The 22,757-nt window shown below is 45.4% G+C and overlaps 1 protein-coding gene across 1 annotated transcript in view; it reads left to right on the top strand.

Moving 5' to 3' along the window:
* LOC137311973 (small RNA 2'-O-methyltransferase-like) overlaps window positions 1-19,711 on the top strand; it is a 155,412-nt gene extending 135,701 nt beyond the window's left edge. The window contains exon 2 of the mRNA XM_067978782.1: window positions 18,964-19,711. Coding sequence (XP_067834883.1) covers window positions 18,964-19,383 — 420 coding nt within the window. The 3' untranslated portion in view covers window positions 19,384-19,711. The remainder of the gene's footprint in view (window positions 1-18,963) is intronic.
* The last annotated feature ends 3,046 nt before the right edge of the window (window positions 19,712-22,757 follow it).

The raw sequence follows: 22,757 nt of genomic DNA, 5'->3' as shown, positions 1-22,757 counted from the left end.
TCTCTCTTTCCCAGCGTTTGTTCATGTTCTCTCTTTCCCAGAGTTTGTTCATGTTCTCTCTTTCCCAGAGTTTGTTCATGTTCTCTCTTTCCCAGAGTTTGTTCATGTCCTCTCTTTCCCAGAGTTCCTACATGTTCTCTCTTTCCCAGAGTTTGTTCATGTTCTCTCTTTCCCAGAGTTTGTTCATGTTCTCTCTTTCCCAGAGTTCCGACATGTCCTCTCTTTCCCAGAGTTCCGACATGTCCTCTCTTTCCCAGAGTTCCTACATGTTCTCTCTTTCCCAGAGTTCCTACATGTCCTCTCTTTCCCAGAGTTCCTACATGTCCTCTCTTTCCCAGAGTTCCTACATGTTCTCTCTTTCCCAGAGTTTGTTCATGTTCTCTCTTTCCCAGAGTTCCTACATGTTCTCTCTTTCCCAGAGTTTGTTCATGTTCTCTCTTTCCCAGAGTTCCGACATGTTCTCTCTTTCCCAGAGTTCCTACATGTTCTCTCTTTCCCAGAGTTCCTACATGTCCTCTCTTTCCCAGAGTTCCTACATGTCCTCTCTTTCCCAGAGTTCCGACATGTCCCCTCTTTCCCAGAGTTCCGACATGTCCCCTCTTTCCCAGAGTTCCGACATGTCCTCTCTTTCCCAGAGTTCCTACATGTCCTCTCTTTCCCAGAGTTCCTACATGTTCTCTCTTTCCCAGAGTTCCTACATGTTCTCTCTTTCCCAGAGTTTGTTCATGTTCTCTCTTTCCCAGAGTTCCTACATATTCTCTCTTTCCCAGAGTTCGTTCATGTTCTCTCTTTCCCAGAGTTCCGACATGTTCTCTCTTTCCCAGAGTTCCGACATGTTCTCTCTTTCCCAGAGTTTGTTCATGTCCTCTCTTTCCCAGAGTTCCTACATGTCCTCTCTTTCCCAGAGTTCCGACATGTCCTCTCTTTCCCAGAGTTCCTACATGTTCTCTCTTTCCCAGCGTTCCGACATGTTCTCTCTTTCCCAGAGTTTGTTCATGTTCTCTCTTTCCCAGAGTTCCTACATGTCCTCTCTTTCCCAGAGTTCCGACATGTCCTCTCTTTCCCAGAGTTCCTACATGTCCTCTCTTTCCCAGAGTTCCTACATGTCCTCTCTTTCCCAGAGTTCCTACATGTTCTCTCTTTCCCAGCGTTCCTACATGTTCTCTCTTTCCCAGCGTTTGTTCATGTTCTCTCTTTCCCAGCGTTTGTTCATGTTCTCTCTTTCCCAGAGTTTGTTCATGTTCTCTCTTTCCCAGAGTTTGTTCATGTTCTCTCTTTCCCAGAGTTTGTTCATGTTCTCTCTTTCCCAGAGTTTGTTCATGTTCTCTCTTTCCCAGAGTTTGTTCATGTTCTCTCTTTCCCAGCGTTTGTTCATGTTCTCTCTTTCCCAGAGTTTGTTCATGTTCTCTCTTTCCCAGAGTTTGTTCATGTTCTCTCTTTCCCAGAGTTTGTTCATGTTCTCTCTTTCCCAGAGTTTGTTCATGTTCTCTCTTTCCCAGAGTTTGTTCATGTTCTCTCTTTCCCAGCGTTTGTTCATGTTCTCTCTTTCCCAGAGTTTGTTCATGTTCTCTCTTTCCCAGAGTTTGTTCATGTTCTCTCTTTCCCAGAGTTTGTTCATGTTCTCTCTTTCCCAGAGTTCCTACATGTTCTCTCTTTCCCAGAGTTCCGACATGTTCTCTCTTTCCCAGAGTTTGTTCATGTTCTCTCTTTCCCAGCGTTTGTTCATGTTCTCTCTTTCCCAGCGTTTGTTCATGTTCTCTCTTTCCCAGAGTTTGTTCATGTTCTCTCTTTCCCAGAGTTTGTTCATGTTCTCTCTTTCCCAGAGTTTGTTCATGTCCTCTCTTTCCCAGAGTTCCTACATGTTCTCTCTTTCCCAGAGTTTGTTCATGTTCTCTCTTTCCCAGAGTTTGTTCATGTTCTCTCTTTCCCAGAGTTCCGACATGTCCTCTCTTTCCCAGAGTTCCGACATGTCCTCTCTTTCCCAGAGTTCCTACATGTTCTCTCTTTCCCAGAGTTCCTACATGTTCTCTCTTTCCCAGAGTTCCTACATGTCCTCTCTTTCCCAGAGTTCCTACATGTTCTCTCTTTCCCAGAGTTTGTTCATGTTCTCTCTTTCCCAGAGTTCCTACATGTTCTCTCTTTCCCAGAGTTTGTTCATGTTCTCTCTTTCCCAGAGTTCCGACATGTTCTCTCTTTCCCAGAGTTCCTACATGTTCTCTCTTTCCCAGAGTTCCTACATGTCCTCTCTTTCCCAGAGTTCCTACATGTCCTCTCTTTCCCAGAGTTCCGACATGTCCCCTCTTTCCCAGAGTTCCGACATGTCCTCTCTTTCCCAGAGTTCCTACATGTCCTCTCTTTCCCAGAGTTCCTACATGTTCTCTCTTTCCCAGCGTTCCTACATGTTCTCTCTTTCCCAGCGTTTGTTCATGTTCTCTCTTTCCCAGCGTTTGTTCATGTTCTCTCTTTCCCAGCGTTTGTTCATGTTCTCTCTTTCCCAGAGTTTGTTCATGTTCTCTCTTTCCCAGAGTTTGTTCATGTTCTCTCTTTCCCAGAGTTTGTTCATGTTCTCTCTTTCCCAGCGTTTGTTCATGTTCTCTCTTTCCCAGAGTTTGTTCATGTTCTCTCTTTCCCAGAGTTTGTTCATGTTCTCTCTTTCCCAGAGTTTGTTCATGTTCTCTCTTTCCCAGAGTTTGTTCATGTTCTCTCTTTCCCAGAGTTTGTTCATGTTCTCTCTTTCCCAGAGTTTGTTCATGTTCTCTCTTTCCCAGCGTTTGTTCATGTTCTCTCTTTCCCAGAGTTTGTTCATGTTCTCTCTTTCCCAGAGTTTGTTCATGTTCTCTCTTTCCCAGAGTTTGTTCATGTTCTCTCTTTCCCAGAGTTCCTACATGTTCTCTCTTTCCCAGAGTTCCGACATGTTCTCTCTTTCCCAGAGTTTGTTCATGTTCTCTCTTTCCCAGCGTTTGTTCATGTTCTCTCTTTCCCAGCGTTTGTTCATGTTCTCTCTTTCCCAGAGTTTGTTCATGTTCTCTCTTTCCCAGAGTTTGTTCATGTTCTCTCTTTCCCAGAGTTTGTTCATGTCCTCTCTTTCCCAGAGTTCCTACATGTTCTCTCTTTCCCAGAGTTTGTTCATGTTCTCTCTTTCCCAGAGTTTGTTCATGTCCTCTCTTTCCCAGAGTTCCTACATGTTCTCTCTTTCCCAGAGTTTGTTCATGTTCTCTCTTTCCCAGAGTTCCGACATGTCCTCTCTTTCCCAGAGTTCCGACATGTCCTCTCTTTCCCAGAGTTCCTACATGTTCTCTCTTTCCCAGAGTTCCTACATGTTCTCTCTTTCCCAGAGTTCCTACATGTTCTCTCTTTCCCAGAGTTTGTTCATGTTCTCTCTTTCCCAGAGTTCCGACATGTCCTCTCTTTCCCAGAGTTCCTACATGTTCTCTCTTTCCCAGAGTTTGTTCATGTTCTCTCTTTCCCAGAGTTCCTACATGTTCTCTCTTTCCCAGAGTTTGTTCATGTTCTCTCTTTCCCAGAGTTCCGACATGTTCTCTCTTTCCCAGAGTTCCTACATGTTCTCTCTTTCCCAGAGTTCCTACATGTCCTCTCTTTCCCAGAGTTCCTACATGTCCTCTCTTTCCCAGAGTTCCGACATGTCCCCTCTTTCCCAGAGTTCCTATATGTTCTCTCTTTCCCAGAGTTCCTACATGTTCTCTCTTTCCCAGAGTTTCGACATGTTCTCTCTTTCCCAGAGTTCCGACATGTTCTCTCTTTCCCAGAGTTCCTACATGTTCTCTCTTTCCCAGAGTTCCTACATGTTCTCTCTTTCCCAGAGTTTGTTCATGTTCTCTCTTTCCCAGAGTTTGTTCATGTTCTCTCTTTCCCAGAGTTCCGACATGTTCTCTCTTTCCCAGAGTTCCTACATGTTCTCTCTTTCCCAGAGTTCCTACATGTCCTCTCTTTCCCAGAGATCCTACATGTCCTCTCTTTCCCAGAGTTCCTACATGTCCCCTCTTTCCCAGAGTTCCTACATGTCCTCTCTTTCCCAGAGTTCCTACATGTTCTCTCTTTCCCAGAGTTCCTACATGTTCTCTCTTTCCCAGAGTTTGTTCATGTTCTCTCTTTCCCAGAGTTTGTTCATGTTCTCTCTTTCCCAGAGTTCCTACATGTTCTCTCTTTCCCAGAGTTCCGACATGTTCTCTCTTTCCCAGAGTTCCGACATGTTCTCTCTTTCCCAGAGTTTGTTCATGTCCTCTCTTTCCCAGAGTTCCTACATGTTCTCTCTTTCCCAGAGTTCCTACATGTTCTCTCTTTCCCAGAGTTCCGACATGTTCTCTCTTTCCCAGAGTTCCGACATGTTCTCTCTTTCCCAGAGTTTGTTCATGTGCTCTCTTTCCCAGAGTTCCTCCATGTTCTCTCTTTCCCAGAGTTCCTCCATGTTCTCTCTTTCCCAGAGTTCCGACATGTTCTCTCTTTCCCAGAGTTCCTACATGTTCTCTCTTTCCCAGAGTTCCGACATGTTCTCTCTTTCCCAGAGTTCCTACATGTTCTCTCTTTCCCAGAGTTTGTTCATGTTCTCTCTTTCCCAGAGTTCCGACATGTTCTCTCTTTCCCAGAGTTTGTTCATGTTCTCTCTTTCCCAGAGTTCCGACATGTTCTCTCTTTCCCAGAGTTCCTACATGTTCTCTCTTTCCCAGAGTTCCTACATGTCCTCTCTTTCCCAGAGTTCCTACATGTCCCCTCTTTCCCAGAGTTCCTACATGTCCCCTCTTTCCCAGAGTTCCTACATGTCCCCTCTTTCCCAGAGTTCCTACATGTCCTCTCTTTCCCAGAGTTCCTACATGTTCTCTCTTTCCCAGAGTTCCGACATGTTCTCTCTTTCCCAGAGTTCCTACATGTTCTCTCTTTCCCAGAGTTTGTTCATGTTCTCTCTTTCCCAGAGTTTGTTCATGTTCTCTCTTTCCCAGAGTTTGTTCATGTTCTCTCTTTCCCAGAGTTTGTTCATGTCCTCTCTTTCCCAGAGTTCCTACATGTCCTCTCTTTCCCAGAGTTCCTACATGTTCTCTCTTTCCCAGAGTTCCTACATGTTCTCTCTTTCCCAGAGTTCCTACATGTTCTCTCTTTCCCAGAGTTCCTACATGTTCTCTCTTTCCCAGAGTTCCGACATGTTCTCTCTTTCCCAGAGTTTGTTCATGTTCTCTCTTTCCCAGAGTTTGTTCATGTTCTCTCTTTCCCAGAGTTCCTACATGTTCTCTCTTTCCCAGAGTTCCGACATGTCCTCTCTTTCCCAGAGTTCCGACATGTTCTCTCTTTCCCAGAGTTTGTTCATGTTCTCTCTTTCCCAGAGTTCCTACATGTTCTCTCTTTCCCAGAGTTCCGACATGTCCTCTCTTTCCCAGAGTTCCTACATGTTCTCTCTTTCCCAGAGTTCCTACATGTTCTCTCTTTCCCCGCGTTCCGACATGTTCTCTCTTTCCCAGAGTTCCGACATGTTCTCTCTTTCCCAGAGTTTGTTCATGTTCTCTCTTTCCCAGAGTTTGTTCATGTTCTCTCTTTCCCAGAGTTTGTTCATGTTCTCTCTTTCCCAGCGTTTGTTCATGTTCTCTCTTTCCCAGCGTTTGTTCATGTTCTCTCTTTCCCAGCGTTTGTTCATGTTCTCTCTTTCCCAGAGTTTGTTCATGTTCTCTCTTTCCCAGAGTTTGTTCATGTCCTCTCTTTCCCAGAGTTCCTACATGTTCTCTCTTTCCCAGAGTTTGTTCATGTTCTCTCTTTCCCAGAGTGTGTTCATGTTCTCTCTTTCCCAGAGTTCCTACATGTTCTCTCTTTCCCAGAGTTTGTTCATGTCCTCTCTTTCCCAGAGTTCCTACATGTCCTCTCTTTCCCAGAGTTCCTACATGTTCTCTCTTTCCCAGAGTTTGTTCATGTTCTCTCTTTCCCAGAGTTCCTACATGTTCTCTCTTTCCCAGAGTTTGTTCATGTTCTCTCTTTCCCAGAGTTCCGACATGTTCTCTCTTTCCCAGAGTTCCTACATGTTCTCTCTTTCCCAGAGTTCCTACATGTCCTCTCTTTCCCAGAGTTCCTACATGTCCTCTCTTTCCCAGAGTTCCTACATGTCCTCTCTTTCCCAGAGTTCCTACATGTTCTCTCTTTCCCAGAGTTCCGACATGTTCTCTCTTTCCCAGAGTTCCGACATGTTCTCTCTTTCCCAGAGTTTGTTCATGTTCTCTCTTTCCCAGAGTTTGTTCATGTTCTCTCTTTCCCAGAGTTCCTACATGTTCTCTCTTTCCCAGAGTTTGTTCATGTTCTCTCTTTCCCAGAGTTCCTACATGTTCTCTCTTTCCCAGAGTTCCGGCATGTTCTCTCTTTCCCAGAGTTTGTTCATGTTCTCTCTTTCCCAGAGTTCCGACATGTTCTCTCTTTCCCAGAGTTCCTACATGTTCTCTCTTTCCCAGAGTTCCTACATGTCCTCTCTTTCCCAGAGTTCCTACATGTCCTCTCTTTCCCAGAGTTCCTGCATGTTCTCTCTTTCCCAGAGTTCTGACATGTTCTCTCTTTCCCAGAGTTCCTACATGTTCTCTCTTTCCCAGAGTTCCTACATGTTCTCTCTTTCCCAGAGTTCCAACATGTTCTCTCTTTCCCAGAGTTTGTTCATGTTCTCTCTTTCCCAGAGTTCCTACATGTTCTCTCTTTCCCAGAGTTCCGACATGTTCTCTCTTTCCCAGAGTTCCGACATGTTCTCTCTTTCCCAGAGTTCCGACATGTTCTCTCTTTCCCAGAGTTTGTTCATGTCCTCTCTTTCCCAGAGTTCCTACATGTTCTCTCTTTCCCAGAGTTCCGACATGTTCTCTCTTTCCCAGAGTTCCGACATGTTCTCTCTTTCCCAGAGTTCCTACATGTCCTCTCTTTCCCAGAGTTCCTACATGTTCTCTCTTTCCCAGCATTCCGACATGTTCTCTCTTTCCCAGAGTTCCTACATGTTCTCTCTTTCCCAGAGTTCCTACATGTTCTCTCTTTCCCAGAGTTTGTTCATGTTCTCTCTTTCCCAGAGTTTGTTCATGTTCTCTCTTTCCCAGAGTTCCGACATGTTCTCTCTTTCCCAGAGTTCCTACATGTTCTCTCTTTCCCAGAGTTCCTACATGTTCTCTCTTTCCCAGAGTTCCTACATGTTCTCTCTTTCCCAGAGTTTGTTCATGTTCTCTCTTTCCCAGAGTTCCTACATGTTCTCTCTTTCCCAGAGTTCCGACATGTTCTCTCTTTCCCAGAGTTTGTTCATGTTCTCTCTTTCCCAGAGTTTGTTCATGTTCTCTCTTTCCCAGAGTTTGTTCATGTTCTCTCTTTCCCAGAGTTCCGACATGATCTCTCTTTCCCAGAGTTCCTACATGTTCTCTCTTTCCCAGAGTTCCTACATGTTCTCTCTTTCCCAGAGTTCCTACATGTTCTCTCTTTCCCAGAGTTCCTACATGTTCTCTCTTTCCCAGAGTTCCGACATGTTCTCTCTTTCCCAGAGTTTGTTCATGTTCTCTCTTTCCCAGAGTTTGTTCATGTTCTCTCTTTCCCAGAGTTTGTTCATGTTCTCTCTTTCCCAGAGTTTGTTCATGTTCTCTCTTTCCCAGAGTTCCTACATGTTCTCTCTTTCCCAGAGTTTGTTCATGTTCTCTCTTTCCCAGCGTTCCTACATGTTCTCTCTTTCCCAGCGTTTGTTCATGTTCTCTCTTTCCCAGAGTTCCTACATGTTCTCTCTTTCCCAGAGTTCCTACATGTTCTCTCTTTCCCAGAGTTCCTACATGTTCTCTCTTTCCAAGCGTTCCTACATGTTCTCTCTTTCCCAGAGTTCCTACATGTCCTCTCTTTCCCAGAGTTCCTACATGTCCTCTCTTTCCCAGAGTTCCTACATGTCCTCTCTTTCCCAGAGTTCCTACATGTTCTCTCTTTCCCAGCCTTCCTACATGTTCTCTCTTTCCCAGAGTTTGTTCATGTTCTCTCTTTCCCAGAGTTTGTTCATGTTCTCTCTTTCCCAGAGTTTGTTCATGTTCTCTCTTTCCCAGAGTTTGTTCATGTTCTCTCTTTCCCAGAGTTTGTTCATGTTCTCTCTTTCCCAGCGTTTGTTCATGTTCTCTCTTTCCCAGCGTTTGTTCTTTTTCTCTCTTTCCCAGCGTTTGTTCATGTTCTCTCTTTCCCAGAGTTTGTTCATGTTCTCTCTTTCCCAGAGTTTGTTCATGTCCTCTCTTTCCCAGAGTTCCTACATGTTCTCTCTTTCCCAGAGTTTGTTCATGTTCTCTCTTTCCCAGAGTTTGTTCATGTTCTCTCTTTCCCAGAGATCCTACATGTCCTCTCTTTCCCAGAGTTCCTGCATGTTCTCTCTTTCCCAGAGTTCCTACATGTTCTCTCTTTCCCAGAGTTCCGACATGTTCTCTCTTTCCCAGAGTTCCTACATGTCCTCTCTTTCCCAGAGTTCCTACATGTCCTCTCTTTCCCAGAGTTCCTACATGTTCTCTCTTTCCCAGAGTTCCTACATGTTCTCTCTTTCCCAGAGTTCCTACATGTTCTCTCTTTCCCAGAGTTCCTACATGTTCTCTCTTTCCCAGAGTTCCTACATGTTCTCTCTTTCCCAGAGTTCCGACATGTTCTCTCTTTCCCAGAGTTCCTACATGTTCTCTCTTTCCCAGAGTTCCTACATGTTCTCTCTTTCCCAGAGTTTGTTCATGTTCTCTCTTTCCCAGAGTTCCTACATGTTCTCTCTTTCCCAGAGTTCCTACATGTTCTCTCTTTCCCAGAGTTCCTACATGTTCTCTCTTTCCCAGAGTTCCTACATGTTCTCTCTTTCCCAGAGTTCCGACATGTTCTCTCTTTCCCAGAGTTTGTTCATGTTCTCTCTTTCCCAGAGTTTGTTCATGTTCTCTCTTTCCCAGAGTTTGTTCATGATCTCTCTTTCCCAGAGTTCCGACATGTTCTCTCTTTCCCAGAGTTTGTTCATGTTCTCTCTTTCCCAGAGTTTGTTCATGTTCTCTCTTTCCCAGAGTTTGTTCATGATCTCTCTTTCCCAGAGTTCCGACATGTTCTCTCTTTCCCAGAGTTTGTTCATGTTCTCTCTTTCCCAGAGTTCCGACATGTTCTCTCTTTCCCAGAGTTCCGACATGTTCTCTCTTTCCCAGAGTTCCTACATGTTCTCTCTTTCCCAGAGTTCCGACATGTTCTCTCTTTCCCAGAGTTCCTACATGTTCTCTCTTTCCCAGAGTTTGTTCATGTTCTCTCTTTCCCAGAGTTCCTACATGTTCTCTCTTTCCCAGAGTTCCTCCATGTTCTCTCTTTCCCAGAGTTCCTACATGTTCTCTCTTTCCCAGAGTTCCGACATGTTCTCTCTTTCCCAGAGTTTGTTCATGTTCTCTCTTTCCCAGAGTTTGTTCATGTTCTCTCTTTCCCAGAGTTTGTTCATGTTCTCTCTTTCCCAGAGTTCCTACATGTTCTCTCTTTCCCAGAGTTCCTACATGTTCTCTCTTTCCCAGAGTTCCTACATGTTCTCTCTTTCCCAGAGTTTGTTCATGTTTTCTCTTTCCCAGAGTTCCTACATGTTCTCTCTTTCCCAGAGTTCCTACATGTTCTCTCTTTCCCAGAGTTCCTACATGTTCTCTCTTTCCCAGAGTTCCTACATGTTCTCTCTTTCCCAGAGTTCCTACATGTTCTCTCTTTCCCAGAGTTCCTACATGTTCTCTCTTTCCCAGAGTTCGTTCATGTTCTCTCTTTCCCAGAGTTTGTTCATGTTCTCTCTTTCCCAGAGTTTGTTCATGTTCTCTCTTTCCCAGAGTTTGTTCATGTTCTCTCTTTCCCAGAGTTCCTACATGTTCTCTCTTTCCCAGAGTTTGTTCATGTCCTCTCTTTCCCAGAGTTCCTACATGTCCTCTCTTTCCCAGAGTTCCTACATGTTCTCTCATTCCCAGCGTTCCTACATGTTCTCTCTTTCCCAGAGTTCCTACATGTCCTCTCTTTCCCAGAGTTCCTACATGTCCTCTCTTTCCCAGAGTTCCTACATGTTCTCTCTTTCCCAGCCTTCCTACATGTTCTCTCTTTCCCAGAGTTTGTTCATGTTCTCTCTTTCCCAGAGTTTGTTCATGTTCTCTCTTTCCCAGAGTTTGTTCATGTTCTCTCTTTCGCAGAGTTTGTTCATGTTCTCTCTTTCCCAGCGTTTGTTCATGTTCTCTCTTTCCCAGCGTTTGTTCATGTTCTCTCTTTCCCAGAGTTTGTTCATGTTCTCTCTTTCCCAGAGTTTGTTCATGTTCTCTCTTTCCCAGAGTTTGTTCATGTTCTCTCTTTCCCAGCGTTTGTTCATGTTCTCTCTTTCCCAGAGTTTATAGAATCATAGAATCATAGAAGTTACAACATGGAAACAGGCCCTTCGGCCCAACATGTCCATGTCGCCCAGTTTATACCACTAAGCTAGTCCCAATTGCCTGCACTTGTCCCATATCCCTCGATACCCATCTTCCCCATGTAACTGTCCAAATGCTTTTTAAAAGACAAAATTGTACCCGCCTCTACTACTGCCTCTGGCAGCTCGTTCCAGACACTCACCACCCTTTGAGTGAAAAAATTGCCCCTCTGGATCCTTTTGTATCTCTCCCCTCTCACCTTAAATCTGTGCCCCCTCGTTATAGACTCCCCTACCTTTGGGAAAAGATTTTGACTATCGACCTTATCTATGCCCCTCATTATTTTATAGACTTCTATAAGATCACCCCTTAACCTCCTACTCTCCAGGGAATAAAGTCCCAGTCTGTCTAACCTCTCCCTGTAAGTCAAACCATCAAGTCCCGGTAGCATCCTAGTAAATCTTTTCTGCACTCTTTCTAGTTTAATAATATCCTTTCTATAATAGGGTGACCAGAACTGTACACAGTACTCCAAGTGTGGCCTCACCAATGCCCTGTACAACTTCAACAAGACATCCCAACTCCTGCATTCAATGTTCTGACCAATGAAACCAAGCATGCTGAATGCCTTCTTCACCACCCTATCCACCTGTGACTCCACTTTCAAGGAGCTATGAATCTGTACTCCTAGATCTCTTTGTTCTATAACTCTCCCCAATGCCCTACCATTAACGGAGTAGGTCCTGGCCCGATTCGATCTACCAAAATGCATCACCTCACATTTATCTAAATTAAACTCCATCTGCCATTCATCGGCCCACTGGCCCAATTTATCAAGATTCCGTTGCAATCCTAGATAACCTTCTTCACTGTCCACAATGCCACCAATCTTGGTGTCATCTGCAAACTTACTAACCATGCCTCCTAAATTCTCATCCAAATCATTAATATAAATAACAAATAACAGCGGACCCAGCACCGATCCCTGAGGCACACTGCTGGACACAGGCATCCAGTTTGAAAAACAACCCTCGACAACCACCCTCTGTCTTCTGTCGTCAAGCCAATTTTGTATCCAATTGGCTACCTCACCTTGGATCCCATGAGATTTAACCTTATGTAACAACCTACCATGCGGTACCTTGTCAAATGCTTTGCTGAAGTCCATGTAGACCACGTCTACTGCACAGCCCTCATCTATCTTCTTGGTTACCCCTTCAAAAAACTCAATCAAATTCGTGAGACATGATTTTCCTCTCACAAAACCATGCTGACTGTTCCTAATTAGTCCCTGCCTCTCCAAATGCCTGTAGATTCTGTCCCTCAGAATACCCTCTAACAACTTACCCACTACAGATGTCAGGCTCACTGGTCTGTAGTTCCCAGGCTTTTCCCTGCCGCCCTTCTTAAACAAAGGCACAACATTTGCTACCCTCCAATCTTCAGGCACCTCACCTGTAGCGGTGGATGATTCAAATATCTCTGCTAGGGGACCCGCAATTTCCTCCCTAACCTCCCATAACGTCCTGGGATACATTTCATCAGGTCTCGGAGATTTATCTACCTTGATGCGCGTTAAGACTTCCAGCACCTCCCTCTCTGTAATATGTACACTCCTCAAGACATCACTATTTATTTCCCCAAGTTCCCTAACATCCATGCCTTTCTCAACCGTAAATACCGATGTGAAATATTCATTCAGGATCTCACCCATCTCTTGTGGTTCCGCACATAGATGACCTTGTTGATCCTTAAGAGGCCCTACTCTCTCCCTAGTTACCCTTTTGCCCTTTATGTATTTGTAGAAGCTCTTTGGATTCACCTTTGCCTGATCTGCCAAAGCAATCTCATATCCCCTTTTTGCCCTCCTGATTTCTCTCTTAACTCTACTCCGGCAATCTCTATACTCTTCAAGGGATCCACTTGATCCCAGCTGCCTATGCATGTCATATGCCTCCTTCTTCTTTTTGACTAGTGCCTCAATCTCCCGAGTCATCCAAGGTTCCCTACTTCTACCAGCCTTGCCCTTCACTTTATAAGGAATGTGCTTACACTGAACCCTGGTTAACACACTTTTGAAAGCCTCCCACTTACCAGACGTCCCTTTGCCTGCCAACAGACTCTCCCAATCAACTTCTGAAAGTTCCTGTCTAATACCATCAAAATTGGCCTTTCCCCAATTTAGAATTTTAACTTTTGGGCCAGACCTATCCTTCTCCATAGCTATCTTAAAACTAATGGAATTATGATCACTGGTCCCAAAGTGATCCCTCACTAACACTTCTGTCACCTGCCCTTCCTTATTTCCCAAGAGGAGGTCAAGTTTTGCCCCCTCTCTAGTCGGGCCATCCACATACTGAATGAGAAATTCCTCCTGAATACACTCAACAAATTTCTCTCCATCCAAGCCCCTAATGCTATGGCTGTCCCAGTCAATGTTGGGAAAGTTAAAGTCCCCTACTATTACCACCCTATTTTTCTTGCAGCTGTCTGTAATCTCCTTACATATTTGCTCCTCAATTTCCCGTTGACTATTTGGGGGTCTGTAGTACAATCCTATCAAAGTGATCTCTCCCTTCTTATTTTTCAGTTCTACCCATATGGACTCAGTGGGCGAACCCTCGGATATATCCCCTCTCACTACTGCCGTGATGTTCTCCCTAATCAAGAACGCAACTCCCCCTCCTCTCTTACCTCCTGCTCTATCTTTCCTATAGCATCTGTACCCTGGAACATTGAGCTGCCAGTCCTGCCCCTCCCTTAGCCATGTTTCAGTAATAGCTATAACATCCCAGTCCCATGTACCCATCCATGCCCTGAGTTCATCTGCCTTGCCCATCAGACTTCTTGCATTGAAATAAATGCAGTTTAATCTAGTCTTCCCTTGGTCTTTGCCCTGCTTTCTCAGACCATCTGTCCGGTCATGTTCTGTACACTCTCCCTTACTGCCTTTTGTTTCTGTCACCACTTTATTTCCCACTGACTTCCTGCATCGGTTCCCATCCCCCTGCCACATTAGTTTAAACCCTCCCCAACAGCACTAGCAAACACTCCCCCTAGGACATTGGTTCCAGTCCTGCCCAGATGCAGACCGTCCAATTTGTACTGGTCCCACCTCCCCCAGAACCGGTTCCAATGGCCCAGGAATTTGAATCCCTCCCTCTTGCACCATCTCTCAAGCCACGTATTCATCTTAGCTATCCTGTCATTCCTACTCTGACTAGCCCGTGGCACTGGTAGCAATCCTGAGATTACTACCTTTGAGGTCCTACTCTTTAGTTTAACTCCTAACTCCCTAAATTCAGCTTGTAGGACCTCATCCTGTTTTTTACCTATATCGTTGGTGCCTATATGCACCACGACAACTGGCTGTTCACCCTCCCCCTCCAGAATGTCCTGCAGCCGCTCCGAGACATCCTTGACCCTTGCACCAGGGAGGCAACATACCATCCTGGAGTCTCTGTTGCGTCCGCAGAAACGCCTGTCTATTCCCCTTACAATCGAGTCCCCTATCACTATAGCTCTGCCACTCTTTTTCCTGCCCTCCTGTGCAGCAGAGCCAGCCACGGTGCCATGAACCTGGCCACTGCCACCTTCCCCTGGTGAGCCATCTCCGCCAACAGTATCCAAAACGGTATACCTGTTTTGGAGGGAGATGACCGCAGGGGACCCCTGCACTGCCTTCCTACTCTTCCTCTGTCTGTTGGTCACCCATTCACTATCTCCCTCAGTAATTTTTATCTGCGGTGTGACCAACTCACTGAACGTGCTATCCACGACTTTCTCAGCATCGCGGATGCTCCAAAGTGAGTCCATCCGCAGCTCCAGAGCCGTCAAGCGGTCAAACAATAGCTGCAGCTGGACACACTTCCCACAGGTGAAGGAATCAGGGATACAGGAAGGAGCCCTGAATTCCCACATCCCACAAGAGGAACATGACACGGCGCTGGGATCTCCTGCCATGACTTAACCCTTAAATTAGCTTAAGAACAACGACAATGTCAAGACAAAAAAAAAAGGAAAGAAAAACTACTTACCACTCCCTTTAAGGAGTTTACTCCTTTAAATTGTTCTCAATTTAGAGAATGTTAACTACACTAGGGACCTTGATTCACTAAAAAATAAACGCTACTTCCTATAAGACCTGCAGACCTTCCCTTTCCTTTTACTTCAGTTACTGTAGATAAGGAGAAATACTCACCTGAACCTACTCACCAATCAGGTGCCTCCCCTGTGTCGCGTCCCGATCTGATTCCTGACGTCACTTCGAACTCGGTCGCAGCTCCGCTCGGCTCGGCTCCTCTCAGCTGTTCTCAGCGCTCTGAAATCCCGCCTTTTATCGGACGCTCCCTCCGCTCGGCTCGGCTCCTCTCAGCGCTCTGAAATCCCGCCTTTTATCGGACGCTCCCTCCGCTCGGCTCGGCTCCTCTCAGCTGTTCTCAGCGCTCTGAAATCCCGCCTTTTATCGGACGCTCCCTCCGCTCGGCTCGGCTCCTCTCAGCGCTCTGAAATCCCGCCTTTTATCGGACGCTCCCTCCGCTCGGCTCGGCTCCTCTCAGCTGTTCTCAGCGCTCTGAAATCCCGCCTTTTATGGGACGCTCCCTCCGCTCGGCTCCTCTCAGCTGTTCTCAGCGCTCTGAAATCCCACCTTTTATCGGACGCTCCCTCCGCTCGGAAGTTTGTTCATGTTCTCTCTTTCCCAGAGTTTGTTCATGTCCTCTCTTTCCCAGAGTTCCTACATGTTCTCTCTTTCCCAGAGTTCCTACATTTTCTCTCTTTCCCAGAGTTCCTACATGTTCTCTCTTTTCCAGAGTTCCGACATGTTCTCTCTTTCCCAGAGTTCCTACATGTTCTCTCTTTCCCAGAGTTCCGACATGTTCTCTCTTTCCCAGAGTTTGTTCATGTTCTCTCTTTCCCAGAGTTCCTACATGTTCTCTCTTTCCCAGAGTTCCAACATGTTCTCTCTTTCCCAGAGTTCCGACATGTTCTCTCTTTCCCAGAGTTTGTTCATGTCCTGTCTTTCCCAGAGTTCCTACATGTTCTCTCTTTCCCAGAGTTCCTACATGTCCTCTCTTTCCCAGAGTTCCTACATGTCCTCTCTTTCCCAGAGTTCCTCCATGTTCTCTCTTTCCCAGAGTTCCTACATGTTCTCTCTTTCCCAGCGTTCCTACATGTTCTCTCTTTCCCAGAGTTCCGACATGTTCTCTCTTTCCCAGAGTTTGTTCATGTCCTCTCTTTCCCAGCGTTCCTACATGTTCTCTCTTTCCCAGAGTTCCTACATGTTCTCTCTTTCCCAGAGTTCCTACATGTTCTCTCTTTCCCAGAGTTCCGACATGTTCTCTCTTTCCCAGAGTTTGTTCATGTTCTCTCTTTCCCAGAGTTTGTTCATGTTCTCTCTTTCCCAGAGTTTGTTCATGTTCTCTCTTTCCCAGAGTTTGTTCATGTTCTCTCTTTCCCAGAGTTTGTTCATGTTCTCTCTTTCCCAGAGTTTGTTCATGTTCTCTCTTTCCCAGAGTTCCGACATGTTCTCTCTTTCCCAGAGTTTGTTCATGTTCTCTCTTTCCCAGAGTTTGTTCATGTTCTCTCTTTCCCAGAGTTTGTTCATGTTCTCTCTTTCCCAGAGTTTGTTCATGTTCTCTCTTTCCCAGAGTTCCTACATGTTCTCTCTTTCCCAGAGTTCCTACATGTTCTCTCTTTCCCAGAGTTCCTACATGTTCTCTCTTTCCCAGAGTTCCTACATGTTCTCTCTTTCCCAGAGTTCCTACATGTTCTCTCTTTCCCAGAGTTCCTACATGTTCTCTCTTTCCCAGAGTTTGTTCATGTTCTCTCTTTCCCAGAGTTTGTTCATGTTCTCTCTTTCCCAGAGTTCCGACATGTTCTCTCTTTCCCAGAGTTCCTACATGTTCTCTCTTTCCCAGAGTTCCTACATGTTCTCTCTTTCCCAGAGTTCCTACATGTTCTCTCTTTCCCAGAGTTTGTTCATGTTCTCTCTTTCCCAGAGTTCCTACATGTTCTCTCTTTCCCAGAGTTCCTACATGTTCTCTCTTTCCCAGAGTTCCTACATGTTCTCTCTTTCCCAGAGTTTGTTCATGTTCTCTCTTTCCCAGAGTTTGTTGATGTTCTCTCTTTCCCAGAGTTCCTACATGTTCTCTCTTTCCCAGAGTTTGTTCATGCTCTCTCTTTCCCAGCGTTCCTACATGTTCTCTCTTTCCCAGCGTTTGTTCATGTTCTCTCTTTCCCAGAGTTCCTACATGTTCTCTCTTTCCCAGAGTTCCTACATGTTCTCTCTTTCCCAGAGTTCCGACATGTTCTCTCTTTCCCAGAGTTTGTTCATGTTCTCTCTTTCCCAGAGTTTGTTCATGTTCTCTCTTTCCCAGAGTTTGTTCATGTTCTCTCTTTCCCAGAGTTTGTTCATGTTCTCTCTTTCCCAGAGTTTGTTCATGTTCTCTCTTTCCCAGAGTTTGTTCATGTTCTCTCTTTCCCAGAGTTCCGACATGTTCTCTCTTTCCCAGAGTTCCTACATGTTCTCTCTTTCCCAGAGTTCCTACATGTTCTCTCTTTCCCAGAGTTCCTACATGTTCTCTCTTTCCCAGAGTTCCTACATGTTCTCTCTTTCCCAGAGTTCCTACATGTTCTCTCTTTCCCAGAGTTCCTACATGTTCTCTCTTTCCCAGAGTTCCTACATGTTCTCTCTTTCCCAGAGTTCCGACATGTTCTCTCTTTCCCAGAGTTTGTTCATGTTCCCTCTTTCCCAGAGTTTGTTCATGTTCTCTCTTTCCCAGAGTTTGTTCATGTTCTCTCTTTCCCAGAGTTTGTTCATGTTCTCTCTTTCCCAGAGTTTGTTCATGTTCTCTCTTTCCCAGAGTTTGTTCATGTTCTCTCTTTCCCAGAGTTCCTACATGTTCTCTCTTTCCCAGAGTTTGTTCATGTTCTCTCTTTCCCAGAGTTCCTACATGTCCTCTCTTTCCCAGAGTTTGTTCATGTCCTCTCTTTCCCAGAGTTCCTACATGTTCTCTCTTTCCCAGAGTTCCTACATGTTCTCTCTTTCCCAGAGTTCCTACATGTTCTCTCTTTCCCAGAGTTCCTGCATGTTCTCTCTTTCCCAGAGTTTGTTCATGTTCTCTCTTTCCCAGAGTTTGTTCATGTTCTCTCTTTCCCAGCGTTCGTCCATGTTCTCTCTTTCCCAGCGTTTGTTCATGTTCTCTCTTTCCCAGCGTTCGTCCATTTTCTCTCTGCCATAAATCATACCATGCTTCATAACCTGAACTAGTCCAGTCCCTGATTTAATATGGTTTTATATATAAATCATACCATCCTTTATAACGTAAACTAGTCCAGTATCTGATTTAATATTGGATACTAATTTGGCGAGAGGACAGAAAGCAGAGACTAGTGGTGAACGGTTATTTTTCGGACTGGAGGAAGGTTTACAATGGTGTTCCCCAGGGGTCAGTGTTGGGACCACTGCTTTTTTTGATATATATTAATGACCTGGACTTGGGTATAGAGGGTAGAATTTCAAAATTTGCAGATGGCACAAAACTCGGAAATGTAGTAAACAATGAGGAGAAAAGTAAAAGACTTCAGGAGGACAGAGACAGGCTGGTGAAATGGGCAGACACATAGCAGAAGAAATTTAACACAGAGAAGTGTGAAGTGATTCATTTTGGTAAGAAGAATGAGGAGAGGCAATATAAACTAAATGGCACAATTTTAAAGGGAGTGCAGGATCAGAGAGACCTGGGGGTTTGTGTACAGAAATCTTTGAAGGTGGCAGAACAAGTTGAGATGGCTGTTAAAAAGCATATGGGATCCTGGGCTTTATTAATAGAGGCACAGAGTACAAAAGCAAGGAAGTTATGCTAAACCTTTATAAAACACTGGTTCGGCCTCAGCTGGAGTATTGTGTCCAATTCTGGGCACCGCACTTTAGGAAGGATGTGAAGGGCTTGTAGAGGGTGCGGAGGAGATTTACTGGAGTGGTACCAGGGATGTGGGACTTATGTGGATGGACTGGAGAAGCTGAGATTGTTCTCCTTAGAACAGAGAAGTTTAAGTGGAGATTTGATAGAGGTGTTCAAAATCTTGAAGAGTTTTGATAGTTAATAAGGAGAAACTCTTTCTAGTGGCAGGAGGGTCGGTAACCAGAGGACACAGATTTAAGGTGATTGGCAAAAGAACCAGAGGGGAGATGAGGAAACATCTTTTTATGTAGAGAGTTGTTCTGATCTGGAATGTGCTGCCTGAAAGGGCAGTGGAAGCAGATTCAATAATAACTTTCAAAAAGGGAATTGGCTAAATACTTGAAGGGGAAAAATTTGCAGGGCTTTGGGGAAAGAGGAAGAAAATGGAACTAATTGGATAGCTCTTTCAAAGATTCGGCACAGGCACGATGGGCCGAATGGCCTGTTCTTGTGCTGTACCTACTATGATGTGGTGTTATATATAAATCATTCCATCCTTCACAAGCTGAGTTAGTCAACAAAAAAAACCAATTCTTTAAACTCCGATTACACCAATTGATTCTGAGGGCTGCCTTTATATAAATGAGCGGTGGATAATTCTGCTGCAGATTCTGTGCCTATTTACAAGTTTCCCTTTTGTTTCCCAGGTGTATGAAGTTGTTTACCCAAGCCTGAAAGATGAGAAAATCTTGCAGGATGTTCTACTTAATGAAGTAATCTTCACAGCAGAATCTGTGAGAAAACGTTTAATGAACAATTGTTCCGATGATAAAGGGCAGGAGGCTGAGAATTGGAAGCAGAATGAAAGGAGATCTTTGCCACCTGAAGTTGTTGAATTTCCTAAAGCCGGCTTTAGACCGAACAATAGTGTGAGACTAGAAGTGAGTAGAATTGGTGATAAACTTCACATCCCCTTGATCAAGTTATTCTGTGTTCCCAAAGTGCAGCAGCTCAGTGGCTCCCTCCAGCGGCTGCAGGAGATACTGCAGGGAAGTGACCGCGTGTCCCTGAGCTCCTGCAGCTCCTCCATCCTGTATCCTGCATATGACGACAACAGTGAAGACTAATTTATGGAGTTTCAGAATCGGTGGATAGCAGCCAAAGATATCATGGAAATAATGTTAAGAAACATATTCAAATCAAAGTACCTAGCCTGAGTTCAGTGCAAGGACACACTGAGTTACAGTGAATAAAGGTTCTGGACAATAGACATGCAAATGGACAGGAACAGTTGCTAGTTATGCAGTTTCCAAGTGTCTTTTGAAAAAGGCATGTTGTAATATATGTCACTGTCATAAACCTCTCTGTTACATTGCCTGTTTCAAGCTAAGGCACCATGGTTTCAATGAAGATAGACTGGGTTAAGTAATAAAATAGGACATTCATGATACCTCACTGGCTGTGCAACTATAACACTCCCAATTTACCCACATGCCTTTATTCAGATTTGGATGTGTGCAGAAAGAAACATTTTTTGCGGGGTGTGGGAACAGGGGTGGAGGGGGGGAGTGACCAGACAACGAATCTGTTACTTGTGACAGAGGAACTGTAAATGTTACAGTAACAAGATAGAATCATAGAATCATAGAAGTTTACAACATGGAAACAGGCCCTTCGGCCCAACATGTCCATGTCGCCCAGTTTATACCACTAAGCTAGTCCCAATTGCCTGCACTTGGCCCATATCCCTCTATACCCATCTTACCCATGTAACTGTCGAAATACTTTTTAAAAGACAAAATTGTACCCGCCTCTACTACTGCCTCTGGCAGCTCGTTCCAGATGGGATCAGATGGGATTGGGTAAATGTTACAGTAACAGAAGATCAGATGGGATTGGGTAAATGTTACAGTAACAGAAGATTTGATTGCGATTGTAAATGTTACAGCTACAGAAGACAAGATGGGGATTGTGTAAATGTTACAGGAAAAGATTGGACAGGGTTTGGGTAAATCATAAAAAGTTACAGCACAGAAGGAGGCCATTTGGCCCATCATGTCCGTGCCGGCCGCAAAATAGTTTTGCAGCTGAATCCCACTTTCCAGCACTTGGTCCATAGTCCTGTAGTTTATGGCATTTCAAGTGCACATCCAGGTACTTTTTAAATGAGTTGAGGGTTTCTGCCTCTCCCACCCTCTCAGGCAGTGAGTTCTAGACCCCCACCACCCTCTGGGTGAAAACACTTCTCCTCAGCTCCCCTCTAATCCTTCGACTAATTACTTTAAATCCATGTACCCAGGTCACTGACCCCTCTGCGAAGGGAAATAGGTCCTCCCTATCCACACTATCTAAGCCCCTCATAATTTTATACCTCAATTAAATCTCCCCTCAGCCTCCTTTGTTGCAAAGAAAACAACCCCAGCCTATCCAATCTTTTCTCATAGCTAAAATTCTCCAGCTCTCGCAACATCCTCGTAAATCTCCTCCATACCCTCTCAAGTGCAATCGCATCTTTCCTGTAATTGGTGACCAGAACTGTACACAGCACTCAAGCTGTGGCCTAACTAGTGTTTTATACAGTTCCAGCATAACCTCCCTGCTCTTATATTCTATGCCTTGGCTAATAAAGGAAAGTATCCTGTATGCCTTTTTAACCACCTGATCTACCTGTCCTGCTACCTTCAGGGATCTGTGGACATGCACTCCAAGGTCCCTCACTTCCTCTACACCTCTCAGTATCCTCCCATTTATTGTGTACTCCCTTGCCTTGTTTGCCCTCCCCAAATGCATTACCTCACACTTTTCCGGATTGAACTCCATTTGCTACTTTTCTGCCCACCTGACCAGTCCATTGATATCTTCCTGCAGTCTGCAGCTTTCCTCCTCACTATCAACCACACGGACAATTTTTGTGTCAACTGCAAAATTCTTGATCATGCCCCCTACATTCAAGTTAAAATCATTAATATATACCACAAAAAGCAAGGGACCGAGTACTGAGCCCTGCTGAACTCCACTGGAAACTGCCTTCCAGTCACAAAAACACCTGTTAGATGTTACAGTAACAGAACAACAGATGGGGATTTTTTTTTATTCCTTCATGGGATGTGGGCGTCGCTGGCGAGGCCGGCATTTATTGCCCATCCCTAATTGCCCTTGAGAAGGTGGTGGTGAGCCGCCTTCTTGAACCGCTGCAGTCCGTGTGGTGAAGGTTCTCCCACAGTGCTGTTAGGAAGGGAGTTCCAGGATTTTGACCCAGCGACGATGAAGGAATGGCGATATATTTCCAAGTCGGGATGGTGTGTGACTTGGAGGGGAACGTGCAGGTGGTGTTGTTCCCATGTGCCTGCTGCTCTTGTCCTTCTAGGTGGTAGAGGTCGCGGGTTTGGGAGGTGCTGTCGAAGAAGCCTTGGCGAGTTGCCGCAGTGCATCCTGTGGATGGTACACACTGCAGCCACAGTGCGCCGGTGGTGAAGGGAGTGAATGTTTAGGGTGGTGGATGGGGTGCCAATCAAGTGGGCTGCTTTGTCCTGGATGGTGTTGAGCTTCTTGAGTGTTGTTGGAGCTGCACTCATCCAGGCAAGTGGAGATCATTCCATCACACTCCTGACTTGTGCCTTGTAGATGGTGGAAAGGCTTTGGGGAGTCAGGAGGTGAGTCTCTGGCCACAGAATACCCAGCCTCTGACCTGCTCTTGTAGTCACAATATTTATGTGTCTGGTCCAGTTAAGTTTCTGGTCAATGGTGACCCCCAGGATGTTGATGGTGAGGGATTCGGCGATGGTAATGCCGTTGAATGTCAAGGGGAGGTGGTTAGACTCTCTCTTGTTGGAGATGGTCATTGCCTGGCACTTGTCTGACGCGAATGTTACTTGCCACTTATCAGCCCAAGCCTGGATGTTGTCCAGGTCTTGCTGCATGCAGGCTCGGACTGCTTCATTATCTGAGGGGTTGCGAATGGAACTGAACACTGTGCAATCATCTGCGAACATCCCCATTTCTGACCTTATGATGGAGGGAAGGTCATTGATGAAGCAGCTTAAAAGTGCGAGGTGATGCACTTTGGAGGGACTAACAAGGCAAGGGAATACACAATGAATGGGAGGACCCTAGGCAAGACAGAGGGTCAGAGGGATCTTGGTGTGCAAGTTCACAGATCCCTGAAGGCGGCAGAACAGGTAGATAAGGTGGTAAAGAAGGCATATGGGATACTTGCCTTTATTAGCCGAGTCATAGAATATAAGAGCAAGGAGGTTATGATGGAGCTGTATAAAACACTGGTTAGGCCACAGCTGGAGTACTGTGTGCAGTTCTGGTCGCCACACGACAGGAAGGATGTGATCGCTTTGGAGAGGGTGCAGAGGAGATTCACCAGGATGTTACCAGGGCTGGAGCGCTTCAGCTGTGAAGAGAGACTGGGAAGATTGGGTTTGTTTTCCTTGGAGCAGAGGAGGCTGAGGGGGGACATGATTGAGGTGTACAGAATTATGAGGGGCACAGA

The sequence above is a fragment of the Heptranchias perlo genome, unplaced genomic scaffold, assembly GCF_035084215.1.
Source record: "Heptranchias perlo isolate sHepPer1 unplaced genomic scaffold, sHepPer1.hap1 HAP1_SCAFFOLD_386, whole genome shotgun sequence".
In the NCBI taxonomy this organism is placed as follows: domain Eukaryota; kingdom Metazoa; phylum Chordata; class Chondrichthyes; order Hexanchiformes; family Hexanchidae; genus Heptranchias; species Heptranchias perlo.
Note: the sequence above shows the minus strand (reverse complement) of the source record. Positions and strands in the feature narration are given on the sequence as shown.